This window comes from Girardinichthys multiradiatus, chromosome 7, assembly GCF_021462225.1.
Source record: "Girardinichthys multiradiatus isolate DD_20200921_A chromosome 7, DD_fGirMul_XY1, whole genome shotgun sequence".
NCBI lineage: Eukaryota > Metazoa > Chordata > Actinopteri > Cyprinodontiformes > Goodeidae > Girardinichthys > Girardinichthys multiradiatus.
In genome coordinates this window covers 24,476,570-24,504,330 of record NC_061800.1, presented here as the reverse complement: position 1 = coordinate 24,504,330, position 27,761 = coordinate 24,476,570, and the positions used below count along the sequence as shown (strand labels likewise).

Genomic DNA, 27,761 nt, shown 5'->3' with positions numbered 1-27,761 from the left:
ATTTTAATTCTAAAAATCATTTTTGCTCATCTAGGTTGTCCTTAAAAAGAATTAGTTTGTGATTAATGCATAATATGGTAATTTAATATTAAATCTTTAAAATCGATTCTAACAGGTTCCCAGCAAAGATGTGCTGATAAGTGATCACTGTTTTAGTTTAAAGCAGTTGAATTTGCTGGCAAATTTAATTTTACTTAAACCACATTCTCTAAACTCTTTAAAGCTGGAAAAAACTTTTAATACTTGCTTTAATAAGGTGGCATATACATCTTTTACCCTGATCCCCACAGACAAAATGTGCTGTTCACTGGCAACAAGTTCTATAAAACTAATAAGAAAGACACCAGCTAGTGAGTTTGACATTTGCATTAACACTGTCAGCAAACCAGACAAAGCTAGATTGAAACTTTCAAATTGATTCTAACAAGTTGTAATATAAACATTTTCCATAAAAAACTAGTGAGATGTCCTGTTCAAAATGAACGACTGCCTCAGGCTACAGTTCTACTTGTTAGCAAGTTTAACTGTAGCATTAGCACTGTTTAACTAATCTAGTTGAAGTTGGATATAAACCGTTTAAATTTAGTCAACAAGGTTCCATGTTAATCTTTCCCCTGATAACCTGTGGTCACCTATTTTTTTGTTTGTTTATTGTTTGAATAATTTAAAATCATCTAAAATATTTGGGGTGTTTGTATTATTCCCTTATAGATAAAGCTGATGAGGCAAAGAAAATATGAAACCATGGTTTCATTTTATGAGAAAGAAAAACAATGTTCTGCATCCCATTAAGGCAGGATTTTAGAACAAGAAAAACAGGATATTGCTTTGGTTATAGGCTTACTCCCCTCTTAATAAGCTACCCCCCAAAGATTCATAATATGCTGCCAGAAAGCACTTAAAAATGCACTTTGTACACTATGAAGCAGGCCAGTGTTACTCGCTGCTTATTTTTGTTCATCTTATTTGCGATAAAGCCCGCAGCATGGATTATGATTTCTGTACTGAGCGTTGTGGAGCTACACTTGCAGCTAATGGGTGTGATTAGGGGACATTAGATGCATGGCTGTCTGCACAATGGGAACCCAGCCATGTTTAGCAGGTGGCCTTAAATGGGAGGGGACAGTGCTCTTCCTGAATGCGCAGGTCCATATGTTTTTGATCTGTGCACAAGCTGCAATTTGTTACTTTACTGGCAAATACCCTTTCTAAATAAACTGTATATCTGATGAACTTTCCATAAAGTCAAACTACACAGTGACGCAACTGTTGTTCCTTCAGACAGACAGTATCGCTGTATGGGGTTTATTTGATAGGAAAATCATTTACTGATTTTGTCTAGCAGTGATGGAAGATAGGAAAAAGTGCATAAATTCCAAATGATTCTAATTTGTCAACCTGTGATTATTCAAGCCACACCATTTCTAAATTGCAAATAATGCTGTTTAACAATCTTAATATTTCCTACTCTTGTCCTCATGGCAACACATTGCAAGTTACACATGATGTTCAAATTTTCTCGAAACCTGTTAAATAAAATATAATGCTACCTTTAACTATGCTTGATGCTGAAAATAACTGGATTGGATATTTCCCAACACATCTGGTGAAAATCATCATCCTAGATGGATTTCAGTAAAATTATCTTAAATTTTAGTGTGGCTGATAAATCCATTTTGTGATAGTAATAAAGGGGCTCATTATTTTTTAACAAGCTCCAATTTGTCGAGTACAGCCTACTACTAACACCGTGGATCACCATCATGCCTAAAGGTTTCTGTTTTGAAACCTTTGGTCAGTTTAGCAATAAACGAAGTACTTTTCCCACTAATTTTGTCCCTTTTTAAAAGGCCAAAAATTTAACAAATAAAGAACATTTCTACTGCTCTATAATTGCAAAGGCGTTGGTTGTTTCATTGTTTAGAATAAATAATTGAATTAAAAGATTGCCAAAAACAAAGAAATGTCATGTAGGAGAGAAGCTGAACTTCTGGACAGAATGGTTGTGATCTTTAAGCCCTCAGGCAGTGCTACAATGAAAACAGACATGGCTCTGATGTGGAAATCTCTGTGCAGGCAAAAGGAAAAAAGCAAAGACATACAACATGCATACAAAAGATGTACTCATGAAGAAGAAAATTGTCCCAAATTCTAAAAAATCTACAACTAAACTGAATATATATGAAGGCAAAATTGATTCCAACTAGTTGGTATTTATGTAACCTCTTTTTCAAGGAGAGTGTTTGCTTATTTAAGCAAAAACAGTGCCAAACCACATTCTATACATATTACAAAATCATAGTTCTGAATCAGAAGATTTTAACTTTAACTCTAGTTTTTAATCCAGATCTGTGTCTGAACTATTCAGGAGTCTTAAAAAAGAAGAAAGCAAGTGAAAAGCTTTTTTATTACAAAACATACACAGTGTGATGCCAAACAATTACAGGTTGCTGTTAACAGGAGACATAATGCAGCTCATTTTAAGAAATGTTGTTAAAAATCACATTCACAATAAAAATATATATTTTTTTTATTTCTTTGTTGATATATTTCATTGATATTGTACACTTTACATTGAATGAAGATGTTTTTACTTTATTTTACAGAATACATTTAAATATACAGCTGAAGACACGATACATGGTTTTTTTTGCCCAATTTACCCTTGATTCCCAATTGGGAACAGTCTGCATCCGTCTCAGGTAGTTACAGACAGGTGAAGACTGGAGTCTGCATGTTTATGACAGGAACCGACCCGACCTGACCTCTGTCGCTGCCACACAAACATATTTGATTTTTTTTAGGCAAATCTGGACACAGTTGGGTAATGTAAACTAATTACTGACCCAACTGAAAATGTGTGTGTTGCCAACAGCCAATGAAAAAGAGATGTGAGGACAAACTGTCAACAAACTAATTACAATCAAGTAGTGATAAAAATAGAAGAGAGACAGTTGTCTATCTAAGACTAAAATACAGTAGATAATGAAGAGCCTTTTTGAAATAAACTAAACAATACAGATATTGAACATTAACGTTTGACTTTAGTTTCATTGAAAGAATTTACATTCTGTATAAAATATTTCCCAAACAGAATACATTCAATAATCACAAATTCAAAATGTTAATTTGCACAATCCAAACATTATATTGTTCTCTGTTAAGTTAGAAATCTGAAAATATTTAGATTAAAGCCAACATCATCCCAAATCACACAAACAGCATCACTTGGAAAAAATTGTTTCAAACTCTCAATATGAGAATTACAGAAAATACTGTCCACTCTTTCTAAATCATATTTATTTGCAGGAGGAAAGTTAGGTATTTGAATTGCATCTCTTTCACTTTATGTGGGAGTGTAACAGAAATATAGCCTGTCCGAATTCGGAGAATATATATTCTGTTACTTACCGGTATGTTTGTTCCTTCAAACCATCGCCCTTGCAAGAGTTTGATGTGTTCAGTTTGACTAACCCTGGAGTCTGTGACCCCCAGCAGGTGCAGTTATGTTTGTGATCCTAAGTCTTTAGTGGTGAGACAAAAATCTGCTGAAATCAGTCTGTTTGTGTGAACATCACGTTTCAGAATCTTTGTGGCAGGAAGTGAGAATCTTATTGTCTTTTCAAAATCTTTGAAGACTGTAAAGGTTTTTAGTGTGCAATAGAGTGATCTTCTAATATTAGGGAGGTTTCATGGTTAATTTGTTAATTTTTCTAAACAAAAAAAATTTATTATGATTTATTTTGTGACATTACAGAAACAAACCTTGATTTGTTTTGCTGAGATTTTGTAACCAGGCGCCTTTACTAAAAAAACAGGGCAACTAACTGCCTTCAGTTTGTGAGAGAATATTTGTAAACAAACAACATAATGGAGACCAAAGAACACAGTAGACAGGTCAGGAGATATTTTAGAGCAACGTTAGGTTATAAAATAGTATTCAAATATTTCAAAATCTATCAGAGCACTTTTCGAGCCATCTTCCGAAAACAGAAAGCAAATGGTACAACTGCAAATCAGAATAACCCACAAGCCAGGTAAGAAAAACAATCAGCAGCCAAGAGGCCCATGAAGATTCACAGCTCAGGTAGAACAATTTGTGGAAACCACAATCATTAGTTGTGGTTTCCACAAATTTGACCTTTATTGAAGAGTGGCAAGAAGAAAGTCACTGTAACAGTTTCCCACAAGCCAGATAGCAGGCCAAGCAAAGATGTGAAACAAGTTGACATGGTCAGATGGATTTAACTTTTTTGGCCTACATACAAAACACAATGTGTGACAGGAAATTAACACACCACCCCCACAGTGAAACATGGTGGTGGCAGCATCATCATATGAGAGGCTGTTCTTCTGCAGACATAAGAAAGCTGGATAAAGTTGATGGGAAGTTGGATGGTTTGAAAACTTATGTTCACAGATGATCTCTGTCCAATCTGAGTTTGAACTATTTTGCAAAGAAGAAAAAGCTACATTTTTAGTCTCTGTTGTGCAAAGGTGGCAGAGACTTGCAGCGGTATTTACAGTGAAAGGTGGTTGTATTCATTTGTTTAATCTTACTGGGGCTAAATACATAACCACTCCACTGTTTTTAGACTTATTTGCAAAAACGTTTAGCAAGCTATGTCTCATTTTACTGCATAATTATGCAGAAAAACTCAAATGGATATGAAAACCCTGTCAAAGCACTATGTGCAGGAAAGACAGAGAATTCAGTTTTTTTTTTTTTTCTTGACTATACATTAATAAAATGAGACTTTATGACAATAAATATGTTCATGTATTGATTTCTACATTAAACTCAAAAGTATTTTCAATAAAAATAGGAATCCTTATAGTTAATGATAATAATCTTGAGTTACAGGTTATTTTTGAGGCATTTGTTTAATCGATGAAAGGAGAAAAAAAAACTCACCGGCATCAAGCAGCCAGTGAGCCTCATTTTCAGCAATATCCGCTGTTTCTCTTGAAGAAAACCCTTACATTTACTATCATGCAAACAGGACAAGCTGTTCAATTGAGTTCTAGTAAAATATTAGTGGGGTGTTGTAGTTCTTCTCTATGGATTGCACAAATATAAATATGAAGCTGAAAGCAGCCACCATATCTTATGTTACACTGTTAGCAATGTATGTTGACTAAGATTTATGTGGGTATTTTTGAGACTTGCCTCAACATAATAGCTATGACCACCCAATTTTAGAAATGTTAAGCTATTGACAGGTTTTTTTATGTTCTGTATTAGTTATTGTATGATAGAACTCTACATTTTATTTCTGTTCACCATCTACATTTGACATTGCAATGGCAGATCACACGACCTTTGTTCTTGGCAGAAAAATCATCCCTCAAAATGTTTCCTGACTATCGATTAACATCTTCAAACTTATTATTCCCATTCTGGCTTTTTTGTGACATTGCAAATCCAAATGACAGATCTCACTGTGTCTTTGTGCCATGAAAGATTAATTGTTGGTATTTAGCTGTGAATAGAGCGTGTGTTAAGAATAACTGTGAATTACACACTGTCTGCCCAGAGCTTTAATTAACCAGCTCTGTTGGCACCACGCAGTTTCCACTGCTGTTGCTCCTGCAGCCAGGGAGAGTGAAGAAATAGTGTAAAAAAATTACATCACACAATATATGAAATTTGTTTAAAGCTACGAACACCTCTTAAACTTAAAATGTTAAAAATAATAGTAATTCACAGCATTCATGTGTTGCAGTTTTTATAACATGTACTGACAAAGGTAAATGAAATAAAGGATCTAAAACAAGAGCGTTTTGGTTTGTAGATAAATAATACCAGGTATCTTTCAGACAGTAAAGAAGGACTGGTCTAAGGGTTGTATGAGGCTCTAAGCAGCATTTCATGTGAGGGCCCACTTCCATCTGAAACTATCACAATTATACCAATTTGGGGTAAGTGTGGGAGGAGGGGTGAAGTTTATTTTGTGAAGTTTTGTTCTCAAGCAACCGTTCAAAAAGAAACAGCTGTTACCTGTTGATCTACTTACAAACAGTTACAAAGGAAACTCAGAAATAACCTGAGAAATAAAGCAGGTTGCTTCGATAGTTGCCTTCAGGTCAACTGCATTGTTGAGTCTGGTGTCTCTCATCTTCCTCTTAACAACAGCCAATACATTCTCTATGGGGTTCAAGTAAGGCCGGTTTGCTGCCCCATTAATCACAGTAACACCATGGTCATTGGACCAGCTTTTAATGCATTTGGCAGTGTGGGACAGTGCCAGGTCCTGCTGGAAAATGAAATCAGCATCTCCATGAAGCTTGTCAGCAGAAGAAAGCATAAAACTCGCACAAATGTCTGGTAGATGGCATCCAGACTGTCAGACTGTGGCTTTCAGAAAACACAATGGACCAGCACCATAGGTAACATGGTACCTAGTCATCATTGACTGTGGAGAGTTCACACTGGATGGATTCTGTGTCTTTCTGGGACCACTGAGAGGCAATCCAGTTCTTTTTATTAACATACGTCAGACACTTCTGATGTTGCTTCTGGTTCATGAGTGGCTTAACAAGAAGAACGTGGCTCTTGACACACTGACACTCCAGTACACTCCATCTGAAGCTCACCCAAATTCTTGAATAGATTTCACTTGACAGTCCTTTCAAGGCTTCATTTATCACTGACAATGATTTTTGGGTTTTCCTCATCTGTCAGTCAAGCTTTAATTGTTAATAATTTATTAAAGAGCACTTTACACACTCAAAGTAAAGTAAGGTAAGGAAATATAAACATTAAATTAGCAATAAAATACATCTACAGTAAAACTAATATAATAAGAGCATTTAAAACATTCAAAGATAAAAAAAATAAAAAATATTGCTTATGCTCAACTGGATTAAAAGTAAAGTTAAAAAGATGAGTCTTCAAAAGAGATTTAAAGTCATTCAAGGTGTTGGCCATCCTTACAGTGACTGGTAGATCATTCCAAAGTTTGGGAGCCGCAGCAGAGAAAGCTCTGTCTCCTCGACTCACAAGACGAGTTCTATGAACATCAAAAAGCAGCAGGTCTCCTGACCTCAGAGCTCTGCTGGGAGCATCCTTGTCTAAGAGCTTCAATAAGTAAAGAGGTGCCTAACCATTTAAACATTTAACAACCCAAAGTAAAACCTTAAAAACAAAATGTACAGGCAACCGGAGCTGGAAAGACAATATGGAAGTAATGTGGGTATGTTGCCTTTTACCGGTCACCAGATGGGCAGCAGCGTTTTTGACCAGAGGCAGATGACAAAGAATAGAGTTGTCCATCCCAGTATAGAGAGAGTTGTAGTAGTCCAGTCTAGTAGTAACAAAAGAGTGACCTTCACCCTTTTATGGGCACTATGAGGTAGATAAGGTTTGATTTTAGAGATTAATTCCAGATGGTGGAAGCTAGAGTGGACTACTGCACTGACCTGTTTATCAAATTTTAAACCATTATCAAAAAATAAAGAATAAATAATATAAAACAGCAGCAAACAGGAAGAGGAGCAGGCCTGGCAGGCGAGGAGCTGTCAAACAGTGATGTGCTTTAAAATTTGCTGCTCATTGCCCATTGTCATGTGTAAGCCATGATCATCAAAAGGACAAGAAATAAAGGCTTGAAATATGTTACTCTTTCTGTTTTGAATCTATGACATAGATAATTCTGAAATGAGTGTCAAAATATATTGACATTTGTCACCTGTAAATAGATACTATTTCACAAAAGTGAGTACACCCTCACATATGGATCTACTTTGATTTATAAGATATGACACTTTGATACAATGTAAAGTAGTCAGTGTACAGCTTGTTTTAACAGTGTAAATTTGCTGTTCCCTCACAAAAACTAAACACCCAGCTATTACTGTCTAAACTCTTGGGAACAAAAGTTAATACACCCTTAACTGAAAGTGTCCAAATTGTGCCCATTTAGCGATTTTCCCTCCCGGGTGTTATGAGACCTGTTACTGTTACAAGGTCTTAGGTGGTAATAGTGAGAAGGAGTGTTGAATATGGAGTTACCAGTTACCAGTTACTAGTTACAGCGCTCAGTACTTGTGCCTGGCGTCATCTCCAGAGGTTGCCTTTTAAAAATAGACGTACGAGTGGTGCCAGCATCGCCGCAGAGGTTGTAGTAGTTGGGGGCCAGCCTGGCAGTGCTCAGGCGCCGCACAATGCATCATATTGGTCTGCATGGCAGTCATCCCAGAACGAAGCCTCTTCTAAAGATGATGCACAAGAACATCCTCAGTTTACTCAAGACTAGCAGAATAAGAATATGGATTTGTGGATCCTTTTCCTGTGGTCTGATGAGACCAAGATAAACTCATTTGGGTCAGATGGTGTCAAGCATAAGTGGCGGCAACCAGATGAGGAGTACAAAGACAAGTGTATCTTGCCTAAAGTCAAGCATGGTGGCGGAAGTGTCATGGTTTGGGGCTGCATGAGTGCACCCAGGTGTGGGGAGCTACATAACATTGAGGGAACTGTGAACGCCAAAATGTATTGTGATATACAAAAGCAGAGCATGATCCCCTTTCGGAAACTAGGCCGCAGGACAGTATTTCAAGACAATAACGACCCCAAACAGATCTCCAAGATGACCACTACCTTGCTAAAGAAACTGAGGGTGGAGGTGCTGGATTGGCCAAGCATCTCTCCAGACCTAAACCCTTCTGAGCATCTATGGGGCATCCTCCAATGAAAGGTGGAGGAGTGCAAGGTCTCTAACATCCACCAGCTTTATATATATATATATATATATAGCATAAACAGCATCACCTACTATGAAATTATTGTGCATCATGGATACTTAAAGATGATTTCTCTGAACCAGGTGTGATGAAGAATTTTCTAAGAAATGCTGATATACCAAAATGCTTTAGGATGCAAAGTAGTAAAAAAGCTTTATTGTAAGTTAGTTAAATAACAGAAATGATAAGGAAATATTTTTTTAATTGTTCTTCCAGTCACATCTCACAGAGCGGCTCCCTGGACGAAGTTCGTCTGGACGGGGACAAGTTTGTGCTCCCTGCACCCCGAAAGGTGGAGATGAGGCGGGACCCCGTACTTGGCTTCGGATTTGTGGCAGGAAGTGAGAAACCTGTGGTGGTCCGCTCAGTCACTCCAGGTAATGAGAATGACCCACCTGCACACTCAGCTCTCCATACAACACTGACTCATTCAGTCTACAGCCACATCACGAGATGAAATTCACCTAAAACTTAGTAGCTCGGAGGAAAACCCACTTACTCCGATGATTCAGTGATTTTAACAGCCCTCGATGAGTAAGCTTTCACAAAACAGGACACTTAGAAAAAGGAAAACGCACTGAACAACACGTGTGTGTGCCTGAAGTGTTGTTTGATATGTTTTGGCAGGGGGCCCATCTGAAGGCAAACTGATTCCAGGGGACGAGATCATCATGATTAACGATGAGCCGGTCAGCTCAGTGGCCAGGGAGAAGGTTATTGACCTCGTCAGGTAAGCCATTTGCCTGGTGTCAAACCTGTCGCAGATAATTTAATACCAACAAAAATATGCAAATTTAATGATGATTCTGATATAAAATTTTTTCATTACTGAGTTCTGAAGTAGATATATCCTTGATACTTGCTTAATGACACCATAGTGTATTATATTTTTTGAAACAATTCTGAAGAGGTATTTTCAACTAAGCTAAATGTTTGATTTGAATAAATTTTCTCAGTAAGCTGTGTACTTTGTTGGAAGGACATACAGCACATGTCAGGGGGACCAATGAAAAACAGCATCTCTCATTCCTTCATTAACCACACTTTCACACACTCATCTATTCATTGCCTTCTGGTTATTTAAAATTGGATCATGGGGGTAGGAACTCCAGGGGGGACTCAGAAATCTCTCTCCCTTATGACACTGTGATCCCAGGGCCTTCCCTGACCAGTATAGAGATACAGTCCCTCCAGTGAATTTTGGGTCTTCCCCAGGCTTTTCTTCCCAGTGGGATTTCCCCAGTGAAGCTCCAACATAAGACCACCAGGTGGCATCATGATCAGACCACATCAACTGACTCTTTTATATTGAGCTACCTGTGTATGAAGGAGCTCCTCACCCAGTTTCTTAAACTGAGTACAGATACCCTATGGAGGAAGCTTATTTTAACAACTTTGTTTCAGGATCTTATTCTTTCATTAATGATCCATATTGTTGCAGGTCAGAAACTAGACAGACTAGTAAACTGAGAGCTTCGCTTTTTCGCACAGTTCTATCTTCATTCTTTCTTCACAAACTACAGCAGCACCCACATGACCATTGACTTGGCAGCAAGTCATCTATCCATCTCTCGCTCCAAACTAGCATCACTTTCGATCAACCTTCCATAAGGTTAAACAATAACACAGAAACTCTGTTTTCTCTCTTGCCGGCCGACACATGGACTTTACTACACATTCTGTGCACAAACGTCCTCATCAAAAAAACAACATTTTGATACATACAGGGCGTTTTTATTAAGATTCATAACATTGGTGTATGTTTGAAAATTTGAATAACGTGAATAACACAACATCTGTAGGACACCATAATTACAAATAACAACTCCACTAATCTTTTCACTTTTGCGAGTTATTCTTGGACAGCTTACTTGATGTGTTGGACAAAAAAGCTATTAGTTGTTCTTATGGCAGGAGCATGCTCTCTTAGGAGAAAAACAAAATTATTCGTCCACAACACCAGGATACTTGAACTCCTCTTCTTCTGGAAAAGACTGATCCCCAACCCAGCGATGGAGTCAATGTTTTTTCCAGTTTAGATTCATTGCCTCAGGCTTTGTAGTGCTGACTGTCATCATGGCAGCCTAAACTAACTTGGTTCAGAACTGATTCAGTGCATGCTGAAGGAAATGGCTCAAAGGCACAAAACATCCACAAAAAACAAAAATGACAGCCCAAGGTTCCCAAACCAGAGAATCTTTCAGTACACACCATAAACAGCATTGTTTTCAAGGGGCCACTACTTCAGTAGAATCATTGGCATTGGGTGGTGGTTGGTTTGAGTACCCCAATTATTCTGGGGACTATTATGTGAAGGTTTTAAACAAGATCTCCCATGGCATAGTGGTCTCGCGAAGGGGTCAGACTAAGAACGATTCAAAGACCTCAAGGAAGAACGACCAAAAATATAGACATAACTCACCTAAATTAGGAGGACCAGGGTATCCTCTTGGTGTCAGCCCTCGGAGTGGGGGCTTGCCCAATGGCCATGCCTTTGCTCAATGTGTTTAGCTGGTCAGACCTGGTTGTATTGATGATGTGTGTCACAATCTGGCTACTGAGATATGGAACATCCCTTTTAAATTTTATTAAGCAGAAATAAAGAGGCAACCATAACTCCCTCATTTACTTTTCTTTGTGTTCCACAGGAGCTGCAAGGAGTCCATAGTGCTAACTGTTGTTCAGCCATACCCAGTGAGTTTCTCCTCATTGAGTGAAATTGAATCCATCCCAATAGAGGTCTGAGCATTTGGAAGTGATTATTTTGTTCACTCTATGAAAGCAAGTCATTACTCACGCCATATATTTGTGCTAGCACTGCATCTGTTATGCAGTTAAGTTAGAATTTGAGGAACTCAAACAAAGTCAAACCTTTTTCAGCACCCACCCAGGACCTTGTGTTAACCTGCCATAATAACATTTCCTAGAGATGCAAAGCACCAGATGGTCCTGACCACACAGTGCCAGAAGCATGCCCTCTATGCAGCCTTTGTTTACAGTTCACATAATAAGTCACTGGAAATTGTATCATGCATGGTTTCCTTCAAAAAACAGACAAAAAAAATCAGAGCATGATCAAAGAAAAGAATACATATTGTTTGACGTTTCTTATGTGTCAGGAAACTCAAAGTCATTATTCACGTTAACATGAATTACCCAAACTGCAATCTTGTAGTCATTGAATATAAAATGATTAATTTGTACAGTATCAGTTATGTCAGGCACTTAATAACAGCCACTTAATAAATGTTAAATCTTTAAAAACAGATTTGTAGCAGAAACACATCATGTAATTACTTGTGTTTACTGATTTTTTTTTAATTCTGTGATGTGACAGCAAAAGAGTTATTCTTGTTCTTATGTTCTTGATAAGTGTTATCCTAATGGCAGCACCTCAAAGAAGAGTTGCCATGTTTTAAGAGACAATTATTTCCTCAAATATTACTCATGACTCATCTAAAAGCGTGAGCTGATTGTCTTTTAAATCCCAACTATTTTTGTCTTTGTTCTTTCTCTCTAAAAAAGTCACCGAAATCTGCATTCATCAGCGCAGCCAAAAAGGCCAAGTTAAAGACAAATCCTGTTAAAGTCCGCTTCGCTGAGGAGGTCATCGTCAATGGACAGATCCCAGTAAGTCACACCCAGCAACTTGTCTTGTCCAGTTTTAGAGGCAGAGATGAAAAAGACAGACTGAAATATTAAAGCTGTAGCACTTTCCATATAATATAAATAGCATCCCTTCGATGGCCTTCAAGTAATGGTGTTCTGTAATGCCATCTTGTTGTGTGAAAGCACACACACTACAGTGAGAAATGAGGTAAGAAAAGGGTTATAATGGCTCCATGCTCAATAGAAATTGCTAAAATGTTTATTGCTGTAAATAGGGTAAGACAATCAACTAAAACAACAAAAAAGTTAAAACCTAAAACCCAATTAGGAAATTTTAAATAACTTAAACCCAGATTCATAGTCAAGGAGTCCAACTCTGCTTGATCCAAGGGAGAGGGTAAAATGTCCAAGTTATTTTTAGTCTTCAAAGCAGTCGCGCACCTCCGGATCACTAGGCATGATGGACATGTGCTAGAAAACAGGGCACCAAGCATTCTCCCGAATTAAATTGGAGGGAGAAACAAGTCATAGAGTCATCATACTCACTTAGAGGACCCTAGACTCCACCGAGTTTGAAGTCAATTGCTTCCCTTTGCATAGACTGGAGCCAGTGCTACTGCTCCTCCTGTTGCCCTTCTCTGCAGCATCCTTCAGACTGTCCTCTGGTGCTGGACAAGGGGCTAAGCCTGATGCTCGGCCTTGTGTTGGGCCTTTGCTTGTCTTCTGCTGTTGGTGGTGGTGGTACTCCTCCTCCTCATCCTCCTCTTCTAAGGGGAAGGAATCCTCTCTTTCACTGCTATGTTTCATTCCCTTTTAAAACCTAGAGCTGCTTCCGGATTGGTTGTTCGTTTACAGGTGTGGGTCATTTTCACATCTACAGTGATACAACAAACACTTAAAAAAAAGCAACCAGTTATGCCAAAAAATAATAAACCTATAATAAAATATATAAAGAATATATACTGTACATTAAAAGCTACATTCCCTGGTATTCACATCAATCTCAAGTATGTTCAGCCTTTTGGCTTTCATGTAGGACTGCCTTGTTTTCCCAATTGTGTTTTGCAAAATTAGCTAGACTGGATGGATACCAAACATTTATTTGAAACGGCTGCTTAGAGCAGTTGTCCTGTAGGAAGATTACTCTCTGCCCCAGACCCTCATATTTTGCAGCATCTGACAGGTTTTACTCCAGGACTGCATTTAGCTCCACCATTAATCAGCTCTTAGTAGCATTTCTGTCCCTGTTGAAGAAAATAATCCCCACAGCATTAATTTGCCACCACCATGCTTTTTATTGGAGATGATGTATTCAAGGTGACATGCAATGTTATTTTTTTTAATTCAATTTTTTCTACATATAACCTTTTTCGTGTAAGCCCAAACCCTGAATTTTGGTCACATCTGACCAGAGCACCATCTTCCATATGTTTGCTGTGTCCCCACCATGGTGTACAGCAATCTGACAAAAATACTTCTTATGGTTTTCTGATGACAATGGCTTTCTCCTTGCCATTCTTCTATATACTATTTTTGTCCAATTAACATGTTCTCCCACCTAAACTGTGCAGATCATCTAGAGGTATCAATGGTCTCTTGTCTATTTCTCTGATAAATGTTGTTCTTACCCTTGTGATAGTTTAGGTGGACTGCCGTGTATAAGTTTGCTGTTGGCCATACCCTATTTTTAGATGACAAACCTAACAAACCTCTGAGGCCTTCATAGAACAGCTGGATTTATGCTGAGATTAAGTCAGACTGAGGCCGAAACAATTTACTAATGAGATGATTTCTAAATGCTTGCATTGGCTATTATTTAGAGGTATCACCGTTAAGAGTGCTAAATACAAATGCGCTTTGCACTTTTCAGATTTTAATTCATTTAAAAAATCACCGATCATTTTCAATCCCCTTCACAGTTCAGGGCTATTTTGTGTTGGTCTATAACATAAAATCCAAATAAAAAAATATTGCTGTTTGTGGTTTAAGAGATCTGAATATTTTTGCAAGGCACATGTTCCTCATTTAGAGTGCTACCATGGTCTCAGAACTATAAATTAAGGACTTGCCACTAAATAAATTTTTTTGATCATATGATTTTCCTTCCATTCTCAGGAAACAGTAAAGGACAACTCCCTTCTTTTTATGCCAAATGTTTTGAAGGTGTACCTGGAAAATGGCCAGACTAAATCATTTAGATTTGACAGCAACACGTCCATAAAGGTAGGTGCTGGGAAGACTCTCCTGAAATGCTGTTATGTAATCTAAAAGAAAGTTCAGGTTTTACATTATAAAGTGCAACATTTTCTCTTCACTGTGGCATTCAAAACTCTAAATCAACTGAACTTATGATGCAATTAAAAAGCAGCTATAGAGTATAATTAATTGTGAAGGAGAGGCAAATGTAGCGATTCACATTTCCCCTCTACTTTTTCGCAGTTGTAATTCTAAATGTATGTTAAAAATTGTGATGTGTTTAATTGTTTTCAGCTGTGAAAATTATTTCTCAGCATGACTGCGAGTTGAGCACGTGTAAGCTGCTCCATCTGCACCCTTTTTTTTGTTGTTAACTGTAACCTTGTCTACTTTTAAGGACGTCATCTTAACCTTGCAAGAAAAGCTATCCATTAAGTGCATTGAGCACTTCTCTTTAATGCTGGAACAAAGAGCTGAGGGATCTGCCAGCAAACTCATGCTCCTGCATGAGCAGGAAATGCTAACTCAGGTAGAAACACGGTCATGGATCGCGGTTTATTGCAGCTTATTAAACCACAGAAAGTTCCAAAGGCAAACAAATCCTAACTAACCTGACCCTCTTCATTTTGGGATCCCGCTCTAGGTGACACAGAGGCCAGGTTCACACAAGATGAAGTGCTTCTTTCGGATCACTTTTGTCCCAAAGGATCCCGTAGACCTACTAAGGAGAGATGCAGTAGCTTTTGAGTACCTGTACGTTCAGGTAAAAATGCAAGGATGCACGTATACTGAAACCGTTTTTAGAAGAATTGTTGCTTATATTTTATATTTACAGAATGAAAACAGCCATGGCTCAGACTTTTTATTCTGCAAACAATCACTATGTGTATGCTGTTCATTTGGATATCATGGCAAGAAGTAAAATGAAATTAACAGCTTCCTGTTGCATCCCTTTCTGCCCTTTTTCAGAGCTGTAATGATGTGGTATTGGAGAGATTCGGGTCAGAACTGAAATATGACACAGCTCTTCGTCTGGCTGCCCTGCAAATGTACATTCTGACCATCAATACTAAGCAGTCTCAGAAAGTTTCCCTGAAGTATATTCAGTAAGTAGTTCGGGTTTCACAATTCACTGTGGCTGAAAATGAGCCATATTTTTTCTTTTTAATGATTTGGTCCAGAAGGTCCAGCTACTTGCTGCAGTTAAACATAATGAACTAACAACTATGCCTCTGCATTAATAGTTGGTTGTGAGATCATTGCAATTCTAAATTAAGCACCCACTTTGAGTGCTGAGAACCATTTTTATTACTGGCTTATCTGTATTAACTGTGTGTCCACAGGAAGGAGTGGGGTTTGGCATTATTCCTGCCACCTGCAGTGTTATCTAGCATGAAAGAGAAGAATATCAAGAAAGCTCTCACCCACATCCTGAAAACTAACCAAAACCTGGTGCCCCCTGGTAAAAAGGTAAAGAGCTACCTGTTAAATGTATTTTTTTATCTATTTATATCCGTGTTATTTGCACATCTGACTCAAGGACACCACCTACTGGAGAGTTAAGATCTGCACGCTGCCTTGCACGTATTCAAACCCACTTAGATTCTTTTCACATTTTGTTATGTTACAACCACAAATTTTTGAGCATTTTATTTGGGGTTTCGGGTGATAGATCAACAGAGAGTAATTCATAATTGTGAAGTGGAAGTATAATGATACATATAGTATATAGTTTTCGTGCATTCTTTTCAAATAAAAAAACTATATGCTGTGTTCTTCAGTCTTTGTGATGTACTCTAACAAACTACTGAATCCTTCACAGAAGAGCAGCATTTACACCAAGGTAAAATCCCTCCTGGTGGACACTGTCTACTAATTATGTGGCATTTTAGGTGAATTTTACTTAGAGGTGTTAATGTGAAAGAGTTACGCACCGCATTGTCTTTGTCTAAAATTCCATTAGATCACATTGTAGTTTGAGGTTGTAATGTGGCAAAATGTGAAGAGGTTGAAGAGGTATGAAGACTTCTGCAATGCACTATGGTAAAGATGCAAACTGCTTGTTTTAATACAAGTGTGGGTTTTTTATGTTATGCATTACAGCTTTTTTTTACTTATTTCAGTTTAAGTCCCTGTTTCTGTCACCCCTCCAGCTGACTGCATTGCAGGCAAAGGTGCATTATCTGAAGTATCTTAGCGACTTGAGGCTTTATGGAGGGCGTGTGTTCAAATCCACACTGGTGGTGAGTGAACCCAATTTTGATGTCCCCCAAATGCATGCATCTAGTATCACATCCTGTTCAGTTCCATTTTTATGCCCTCTCTTTCCCTTTTCCAGCAAGGTGAGAAACATACAGAAGTGACTTTGCTGGTGGGGCCTAAATACGGCATCAGTCATGTGATAAACACAAAAACAAATCTGGTGGCGCTTCTGGCTGACTTCAGCCATGTCAACCGCATTGAGATGTATGCTGAAGATGAGAACAGGGTTAGAGTGGAACTACATGTTCTGGACGTGAAGGTTAATACAAATCTCTTAAATGTTTTTATGTATTATTATTAAAACCTATTTATACAACCTCAACTCCCAGTCATGTTTGTCTGATCGGATTCTTTTCTTCTGTCACAGCCCATCACTCTGTTAATGGAATCAGTTGATGCAATGAATCTGGCCTGTTTGACTGCTGGCTACTACAGATTACTCGTAGACTCTCGGCGCTCCATCTTCAATGTGGCGAAAAACACGGAAACAAGTAGGGAAACACTTTGGTCTGTAAAAGTTGGATGACTCAGCAGAATGAGTTGTGTTTTAAAATACTCCTATTACCTCTCGATTCCTCTTTTACAGGCCGTGTGACTAAACCAAAACAGAACTACCAGGCAATCGAGTGTGCATACAGCATACCCCACAAAGGATGTGAGGACAGAAATAACCAGAGGTGCAGCCAAGATTACTTAGACCAAAAATGTGAATATCTTGACCGCAGCAGATGTGAAGCCCAGCCTGTATACATGACAGAGATCCACCATTCCCAGCACTCTGATCATGTGGTAGAAAGAGCAGAGTGCTGCCGAGTTCCTTGCTCCCAGATTTATCTCAACATCCCAAGGCCTAAACCACCAGACTCATCCAGAAATGCAAAGGTGTCCTTCATATTTGGGGAACCCACGTTGGACAGCGTGAACCCCAAAAACCTGGGCTACCAGAGACTGATGGACGAAGGTGCTGAGATTGCTGACAATTATAGCCCCATGTACAGGCGTCTTGAGGAGGATTATAAGATGATGGATGCCATAGAGGAGGGTTATCCATACTCCACCAAAATCTTTGGTCCTGCAGAATGCATTGAGGAGCCCTTGCTGCACGATATCTGCTACGCAGAGACAACGGATGATGCGGAAGATGAGGATGATGTCAGCTGTGAGGAAGACCTGGTGATGAGTGACATTGATAAGCCCACATTGCTGACGTTCTCAGGGTCCAGTGATGACATCATTGACTTGACCTCCCTCCCTCCACCTCCAGAGGTTAATGATGAGGAGGACAACGATGTGCTTCTGCACTCTCTCAACATGGCCATTGCTGCTCCTCCTCCTGGTTTTAGGGACAGTTCTGATGAAGATGAACAGCAGGCTGCCGGGACTCGGGCCCAGGAGGCCTGCAATGATATCCCCATCTCTCTAATAGACTCTGTGCCCATGCACCGTGCAGAGGGCCCTGGGGAGCCTCTGGACGATGCAGTGGTGTCCACCTTGCAGGCACTGGAGGCCCTGGCTGCTTCTGAAGAACAGAGTCCTGCACAGTCAGAGAGCAGCACAGGTTCTCCTTATACTATTGTAACATTCATCCACTAACATTATACTCACTTGGTCCATTCATTGTTGATTTGCTCTTATTTTTTCTGTTTTGTTTCATTTTTTTAATAAACCCCATTCTGTTCAATGTTTCCATTTATGATATTTTTTTCATTCATTTGAGACATTTCTACTCATCATTGTGTCATTCCTGTTGTTTTCTGGATTGTTTTTACACAAAATGCAGCATGATAGGTTTCTAACATGTAAAGAAATAATAGAAATAAATTATTTTCAGTTGCTTTGGACAGATGTGACCAAACCTTTGGGTTCCCTTTTATTTCTGTAACAAAGTCTGTGGAGTGCTAATCATTTTTGTAGCTGTTACTGTTTGTTAGACAGTTTTTGTTGGGTGGTGGAGCAACATTATGAGTATGATATCTTTCCATAATGTTCAGTTATTTTACTGTAACAGGCCCCTTTAAGAAGGTATGTTCTCTTCTTCAAATGGGATTCTTCAGTACTTTTAATTGTATGTTTTGGCCCATTATTCTGAGAGGATAAGCAATAAGAGTTGAGCTGAGTTCTCTGAAAGTGGGAAATATGAGTTTTATTGCTCCAGAATGCCTTAATTATCTTTTGATTTCATGCATGGCATAATATTGAAGGCCAATTCATCTTAGAAGCAGCAGCTCCATGACAAAACAAAGCCTCTTCCCTGTGGCATCCGCATAGCTCCAATTTTGTTTGATTTATTTCAGTCAGCGTTCTCCACCATACAGTTATTAAGAACACCACATTTAAATATTTGTATCTTAAAATTAGGTTCCATTTGAGCTATTTCCACAGAGCGTTACCTCTAAGAGAAAGAAACACACTGGTGGCCGAGGACATATCCTGCACCATTTTGCAATGATTTTACCAAGTGTGAAAACAGGAACAGAATAGAATATAATTTTTAGTAATTTGTTTTTTTGAATTGGCATATATGTTTTACATATTTATTTTCTTTTTACCCATCCATCCATCCATCCATCCATCCATCCATCCATCAATACTTACAACACTTACAACCCCTTCACACAATTATATACTACACATTTGACACTTCAAGATACACAATTTTATCACCAACTTGGACAAGCTGTAGTGGAAGTTTTGGAAATGTTTAAAACATTACACTACCTGAGTACTCACACCTGCCATGTATACCAGGCATGTGTTCCTCACAGCTTCAACACAAATATTGCAGCTATAATTAATATTACAATATTGTTTAGCCTTACACCACACTGTACTGTCAGTACTGATGGATGGTTCACTCAATTCAGCAAGCCAGATGCCTAAAACAAAGGGAAACTGACCACTTAGACTTTCTGATTAATTTGACTGGTTATATGGTTAGTTCAAAACATTCATAAAACATTGAAATATAATATTCCACAAGGTCAGTTGGTCCTTAAATGTGAATAAATACATAAAGCAAGACAGCCACATCACTTTAAAAGTTATGTACCCTGTCCTGACACAACATAACAATGTGAATTCCACATTCTTGATCCTAATACTCATATTACCTGTTAAGTATGGGTGCGGATCAAACTGACACACATACTTCAAAGACTTGGTCGGACTTCCTGTTTCACAAAATCCCCTTCATTTCCTCACATTTGGACCCATTTAACAAGTGTGTTTTGTTTTTTATTACGCAATCATACAGGACAAGATTTAGAGCTTTTCAGTATCATTGTGCATTTTATCAGTAAGGTATAAGGTTGCCAGCAAATTATTATTTTTTTATTTTTATACTGATATAAATCTGCTATTATGTCCTGAAAAAATTGTTGGTGATTTGCATTAATATTTCTATTCTCATTTTCTTAAGAAGAAATCTTTAATTATGTATTTTTCTTTTTGTGATACACAGGTGTACAAATATCAAGAGCATTTAGCCCAGAGTCTTCAGATTCTGGCAATGAGACAAACTCCTCTGAGATGACAGAGAGCTCGGAGCTGGCTGCTGCACAGAGACATTCAGAAAACCACCTGAGAATGCATGTAGCCATGACAGAAGGATACCGTGAAGAAAAGGCAAAGGTTTGCACAGCTAGAGACGAGAATCCAGAAGAAGCAAAGTCCTCTGCTGTTACCTCCTCTCAGATGTTCCACTCAGATGGGGGTGAGATGGAACCAGATACTATGGAAATCAAATCAGTCAGTGAATTCTTCACCAAGATGCACATAGGCTCCCTAATGAGTAGACAGAGAGGAAAACAGAGGGAGGCGGAGAGCAGTATCCAAGGAGATACATGCAGTTCCTCTGAAAAATCTAACTTGACTTCTCAAGATTCTGCTAAAGAGGAGCCCCCTCACCTTGTAGGGAAGTACAATACTTTCACTGTGAGAGATTCCTATTACATGAATCAACTTGATCTAGGGAGAACTCACTGCAAAGACAGGCATCAAAAATGGCAGCAAAGAGCACCGGGAAGCAAAATGGCAGAGAATCTTGCACCAGAATGTGCGAATGACTCACAGGCTTCCCACGCAGACAGGCTGACAGCAAAGGGAGAGAATCAGGACTCAGATGAAAGAAACCAACAGTTAAATGCCCATCTTCTCTCCCCATCCAAAGGGCTTTTTCCTGTTGAGAGTGATGCTATTTCAGAGGACAATAAGCAGAAGCAGATCAAGCTTTCGCAGTCAGAGCAGGATGTCACACGGGTGTATGAATACCATGTTAGCAAGCGCATGTCATCAATACAAAGTGAAGGTGTTCATTCTCTCCAGAGCTCACAGTGTTCATCTATAGATGCAGGTTGTAGCACTGGCAGCAGCAGTTGTGTCACTCCAATGGATTCTCCCCTTTGTGCCATAGACAGTATGCATGTACTATCAGAGTCTTCGTTAAAGGGGATAAGTTATGCCGCTTTGGCTGAGGAGAAGGCCTACGGGCCCCCAGTGCAGGGGAAAGCAGGGCATCCAATGGACCCCACCTTGATGAGGAAGATCCATGCAGCTACCAGTGCTGAGCCAGGGTTTGGGAGCAGTCACAAAATGCCCAAAATAAAAGAAACCACAGGTAAGCAAAAAAACAAGGGGGGATGTATACTCAGTACTCAGTTACTCAGTAAAAACATTATTAAAGGAAATAAAAGTAAATCAGTATACAAACATGATGCTCACACTTTATTGTAATAAACATTGGTCGTGGTCTTTGGATTAAAAATTGTTCCTGTTTTTAAAAGAAATAACGGCAACCTGTAATTTTTAGAAACTATTTCATAATATATTATCCAAACCCTGTTGTGGATGGTTCGAAGATGAGCTACAACTTTTTATTTTGCTTGAGGAAACATTTCAGAGACCAAGAAAGAATGGAAGCAATAGATTCTGGCCTTGTAAAACTTGGATGCTTCAAAATAAATCATATCTATTCAATGAAGTGTCCAAACTAATTGCCTCAGCAATTAGAAGGAATTTCATAATGTTATTCCCATGTTGACCTTTTATATTTCTTTGACATATAAACATATACAACTACAAGTAAAAAACATTTGAGCATCTACGTTCTGCACATCTGAAATAGTACTGTACGCTACATGACGTCTATTTCAGTAAAATTGTCATTGACTGTTTAAACATGTCAAGAAATAATTCTGTGAGCACAACAACTTGGAAATGACATATTTACTGCATACACAGTCCGAGTTTATATTTGCAAAACGCGCCATGCAAATGCTGTGTCAATGATCAAGTAAATACTTAATCTCATGCTACGCTATGCAGATGCTCTGTCTGCTATGATGAAGATTCACTCACCTTGCCACACTGGTTACTTGAAGTAAATTAAATAACATTAGACTTATTTCTGATAGTTTAGCCAACAAGTGTTTGAGCACTTTGGGCTAGTTGCAGCCTCCCGTTACTGTAAATCATTGAACTTAAAATCGTTCCTCAGTTTTAGAATTGAAAACTAAAATGAGACGGTGATACCATGGCAAAGAGTAACTAGAAGTGTAACAAAGTGACACACTGTTAATTTTGGATACACAAACATGTTTTGCAGGCCAAATCATAAATTAACTTTCTGTAAGAAATTCAGAAGGTTTTGCAGGTCTGTGGATTAAACTAAGTACGATTATCTTTTTCAAAATCTAACCTACTCATTTTGATGTATAAAACCTAAAACTGGCTTTAATAAGAATATTTCTTTTATAAGGAAGGTCACATGACTACGAAGTAGTATTAGGGCCAGGCTGAGAGATTTTATTTAATACAAGAAGTGGTAATATTACGAGAATAAAGTGATAATATTACGAGAACAAAGTGGTAATATTACAAGAAGAAAGTGGTACAAATATGAGAATAAAATATTAATCTCTATGACAAGTCTTCCATGTGTTAAAATGACAAATGTTGAGCATCTTGGGAAATTATACTTTGGTATCAGTTTCACCAATAAGAACATTCTTAATCTTCTAGCACATTAGCATCAAATCATTACCAGTATCAAGACTTTGAAACAATTGTGTATATGACTGGGTCTGTTTTGAAGAAAGGACCACATGAGCTTGGAAGAAATAGGTTGTTTTGTTGAAGATGAGCTGTCATTACTTTCAATTTTCTTCTCGTAATATTATTACTTTATTCTCGTAATATTAGCCAATGACTTTATTCTCATAATGTTACGACCTTATTCTTGTGATATTAGCCTACAACTTTATTCTTGTAATATTACGACTTTATTCTCGTATTTAAAAAAAATTATAATCTCTGAGCCTGGCCCTAATACTCCATCATACATGACAGCTGCATGACAAAGAGTAATACTGTGGTGTTTAAAGCTAAAGACAGAATTCCAAGTCATGTTTTCAAGTCATGTTGCCTCTAGCAAACAGCTCCTTATAATAAATGTCCAGTACACCTTCAGTTTTCTAAAATCACCATTCTGAAAATCCTGACACCTGTTTTGACTGAAGTTTAGTTAAAGGGAAGAAATTGTCCCACACAGGATATGACCAGAGCTACTCTTTCTATTGGTGTCAAGCTCTTCTCTTTATACTGCAACACTTTTTGGTGTTAATTTCTGTCTCACTGCATGTAAGAACAATTGTGTGACATGAAACTATGTGAAAAGCGTGGACTGAATGAGTGCAAAAAAGTAGAGAACCTCACCTGAAAGCTTGTTGATTGCCAGTTGTTTATACATGCTTCATGTTTCAAAAGTCTCAAAAAAAGGAGCCTAAGGAATAATAGCAATGTTTCACTTTTTTGATTATCATTGTCAAGAGAGAGACACTCACCAGCCATTTTAGATACACCTTGGCAGTTTTAGGTGGAAGAAATGTCTGCCTTAAGTCTTCATTGCATTGATTAGGGTGTGCCAAACATTCTTTAGACATTTTGCCCCACACTGACAGGATAGCATCAAACAGAGTCTCTTGCTACACATTGTGATCTATTGAATTGAGATCTGTTTATCTTGGAGACTAATTGAGAATAGTGAACTTTATTTCATGTTCAAGAAACCAGTTTGAGATGATCCAAGCTTTGTGTCGTGGTGCATTATTCTGCTGGAAGTAGCCATCAGAAGATTTGACTGTAGTCATAATGGAATAAACATGACGAGCAACAATACCCAGGTACATTGTAGTATGAGAGCTTGCTCAACTAGGGCCTATAGTATGCTAATAAAATATATCTCAACATTATGCCACCACCACCAGCCTGAACCATTCATACTAGCCTGGATCCTTGCTTTCATATTGTGTTCTCTAAATCCATACACTTCTAACTGAATGTTGCAGCTGAAAATTAGACTTATCAGACAAGGCAACATTTTTTACAGTCTGCTATTGTCCAATGTTGTTCTAGTCAGTGCAAATTCCAGACTCAGTATTCTGTTCTTAGCTGACAAGAGCTGCCATTGTGTCTTCGCCTGCTGTAGCCCATCTTCTTCAATGATCAATGTGTTGTGCATGCAGATATGGTATTTTGCATACCTTGGTTGCAACTGGTGTCTATTTTTTAGCCAGTGTTACCATTATGTCATCTTGACTTAATCTCCACCATTTCTCCAAACCTTTAGTATGCACAGTTCATACTCATTGGATATTTTCTGTTTTTTGACCGTCTTCTAAGAGCCCAACAACCATATGCCATTGAAAGGCACCTAAATCCTCTCTCTTCCCAATTCAGATGCTTAGTCTGTTAGCAAGCTGTCAACATTTATCACTTCTAGAGGGCTAATTGCAGTGAGTTGCTGCTAGATGAGGTTTTTAATGTGGGTCATGTGGGCAGTTGTCCGGCTTTACGAAAGAAACACACAAGCACCCAATACAAACATGTATCTTATCTGTCAATTGTGCTTTCAACAAGTTTTCCATTGGGAGTTGACGCCCCCTGCTTGATGCTGAGATTATTTTAAATTGTTTATGTGGGACTGCAGTGCATTTTAAAGCTACCCAAAAATTTAGATGATTTCCTGTATTTTAATTGGCTGGGGGCACAAGACGGTGCTCATCAAGGGCAACATTCATTCCAGAGCTGTCACTGTTTGCCATGTGATTGCCCAATTTGCTATTTTTGTTAGCAAGCAACTGAACATGTGTACCTAATAAAAGTGGCTGGGGAGTGTTTGTTGTTTTGATAAGCAAGCTGATGGCCTTGCCTCTTCTTTAAGAATTATAGCATATTTTTCATATACGTACTGTATACAAAAATCTAATCATGTGCATAAAAAGATAATTAAGAGAAATGTTTGATTATTGCAGGGAGATACTTAACAGTTCTTTCTGTTTTCCTAATACCCCTAGTGTAGCTTGCACACAGCTGAAGAAGACTGGGAAAGACTCATCTTTCTCTCTCTGTAATGAAAACAGTACCACCTCCACAATCATGTCACCTTCATCGTTACGGAGTAGCCCAGAGCCTATTGAGGTAACACTGGCCAGCCTTGAGCCTGACCCATCTTCATGCGACCCAACAACAAGAAGCCTCAGGAAGCCGCACAGGGTTCAAATGCTCAGCAGGAGCTGGAGCACCTTAATGCCAGCTTGCAGGAGTTTAGAAGCACTGAAGGAAATGACCAAAGCCACGCTTACTGGACAGGCTGTTGGTCAGAATTTGCAGTCTCAAGACTTCCCAAAAGTGAAGAGGGCATTCTCTGCCAAAACATTACCTAAAAGTATGTCCCAGGGTTCAGTCCACTCCGATTTGACTGGAAGAAGACTGCTAACTGGAGCTTCACTGCTGAAGTCAGATTCAGTAGCTCCGAGGCCAGATGGAACATGGAGGTGTATTGGGCCATTTAGTCACTGGTTTCTCAGGAGAAAGCCAGTTACTCAAAGTAGTTATGAAGATAAAGAGATGGCTTCACAAGTTCTATTCACTAGTAGCCCGACTTCATTCGGTGGCAAGGGAAAAACAGTCTTGAAAGCCGAACTTAAAGCTGAGCAGATTGACACATCCGCATCACTGAATGACATGAGTCTCAAAGACAGACTTGCTCACATACACTCAATGAAGGGAAAAACTTACAGCTTTCATACAGGGTTTGCACTTGCACGGAAGGATGCCTTAGAGATGACAAGTGTGTTGCGCTGCAATGTCAGACACAACTCTATTGATATACCCGAGGTTGGTGAGAGCAACATGGAGAGGCTGTTCCAGCTGCTGCTCCTGCATGCGAAAGTGCTGAACGGCGCCTGCAGTCAGATGGCCACAGAGTACAGCAGCCCAGAGGAGCTGCTGCTCACTCTGACTCACAGCTTCCACACATTGTGCTGCTTAGCACAAGCCTGCACATCGCTGGTGGAGGGCCTGAGCACTGAAAGTGAACGCAAGGAGGTGGTGGCAAAGATGGAGGAAGTCATCATGAACTACGTGTGTCTGCTAAAAGCTGCTGAGGCAGCTGCAGGAGGCTCTGCCGGTGACCAAAGCGTGAATGCATTGATACATTTCTCTGCCACCATGTCTGTTGTTATGAACACACTAACTATCTCACTAAAATCACTGCTCAACAAAAAACTGTTACTGTGTTCTGATTGTTGATTTTTAAGCCATACATAAGAGACATGGGTTTACCAATGTTAACTGCTGTGAATAAAATCTTGCCTTGTGTATAAAATATTTTACTATCTAAATGAAAAATCAAATTATATCAATTTAAGTTTTAAAGAGATTATATCTAACCCTCTATTAAAAGTATAATATGACCCTCCCCTTAAGTATATTATGGAATATTACATAACAAGGATTATTTTAACGATTTATTGATTTCATTAGAAGATTAAAATGTAAATTATTACAACCCAAAAAGCACCTTCTTTATAAATTGTATAAAAGATATATTGTGTTGGAGAAATGCATACACTATGTATAACTTTGGACAATTTATTGCACAGGACAAGATGTTATAAAAATAAAGAAATGCATACAAATTTATTTGCTGAGTCACTTGATTTAATGAATATTTTACACATGAATACTGAGTACTTTCCTGTATTTTCGTCAACATCATTAAAGAAATTAAAACTTTTAAAAGTATTCTCTCAAATGATTCTTGCCGATTTGTGTTCTATTCTACATGTTGTCCTTTTCATATCTGGCTGCATTTTTTGTGATGCAACTTTTAAAGTGCCATATACAAATTACTGGCACCTTCTTTGTATTCTTGCACTTATAGAGGTATGTTTGTAAAACTGCACAAACAGTGAGGGAAGGTCTGTTTTTGCCTAAGTTTGGCAACTAGGTTTAATAATTCATCATTTTGGAATTAGCTCAAGTGCTTGTAATGCATTTGCATTAATAATGATGATGGTCAGTGTTAATTTGCATGAGTCTGTTGCAGAGAGAAAGGTATGAGAATGGAGAAGCAAGTTAACAACCATTATTATAGTTTGTGAGGTGGCAGGAATAGAGTTTTAAGTTAAACATTATCATCATCTTTTTTCTCTGGCAGTAGAGGCTCAGGTTATGAAAAAACCTCAGAACCCAACTCAAATCCCATCTAGATCAAAAACCTTCTTCACACAACCCTCATTATCATCCAGCATCTTCCAGAAGTCACCAAGCTGCTTGGCCTCCTATACATAATCTATCTCCTCTGCACATCAAGGATGACAAGCATGTTTGTGTTCAGAACGTCCAAGTAAGGTTTCTGTAATTTACAAAGGGTCCGAGCGATAAGTCTATTAGCATGAACATTTTTACGAAAAACTTTGGCCCACGGTGGAATATAAGAGACTAAATGTACATCCTTCAATCAAACGAGGTGTGAAAATGTTGACAGGTGGGACATCCTAGGGCGGGACTTCCGGTGGCAGGACTTCCGGTGGCGGGACTTCCGGTGGCGTAACCGGATATCATCATTAACCGGATGTTGTCATCACAAGGAAGCGAATCTTCTAATT

At 38.5% G+C, this 27,761-nt stretch overlaps 1 protein-coding gene across 3 annotated transcripts in view; it reads left to right on the top strand.

Moving 5' to 3' along the window:
- frmpd4 (FERM and PDZ domain containing 4) overlaps positions 1–26,793 on the top strand; it is a 47,322-nt gene extending 20,529 nt beyond the window's left edge. For all 3 annotated transcript variants that reach the window (XM_047371480.1, XM_047371482.1, XM_047371483.1), the window contains 15 exons: positions 8,962–9,122; positions 9,373–9,475; positions 11,394–11,439; positions 12,271–12,375; positions 14,470–14,577; positions 14,948–15,079; positions 15,194–15,313; positions 15,520–15,656; positions 15,894–16,020; positions 16,704–16,793; positions 16,889–17,071; positions 17,180–17,303; positions 17,399–18,370; positions 20,273–21,427; positions 25,169–26,793. In XM_047371480.1, coding sequence (XP_047227436.1) covers positions 8,962–9,122; positions 9,373–9,475; positions 11,394–11,439; positions 12,271–12,375; positions 14,470–14,577; positions 14,948–15,079; positions 15,194–15,313; positions 15,520–15,656; positions 15,894–16,020; positions 16,704–16,793; positions 16,889–17,071; positions 17,180–17,303; positions 17,399–18,370; positions 20,273–21,427; positions 25,169–26,400 — 4,795 coding nt within the window. In that variant the 3' untranslated portion in view covers positions 26,401–26,793. The remainder of the gene's footprint in view (positions 1–8,961; positions 9,123–9,372; positions 9,476–11,393; positions 11,440–12,270; positions 12,376–14,469; positions 14,578–14,947; positions 15,080–15,193; positions 15,314–15,519; positions 15,657–15,893; positions 16,021–16,703; positions 16,794–16,888; positions 17,072–17,179; positions 17,304–17,398; positions 18,371–20,272; positions 21,428–25,168) is intronic.
- Positions 26,794–27,761: the final 968 nt, after the last annotated feature.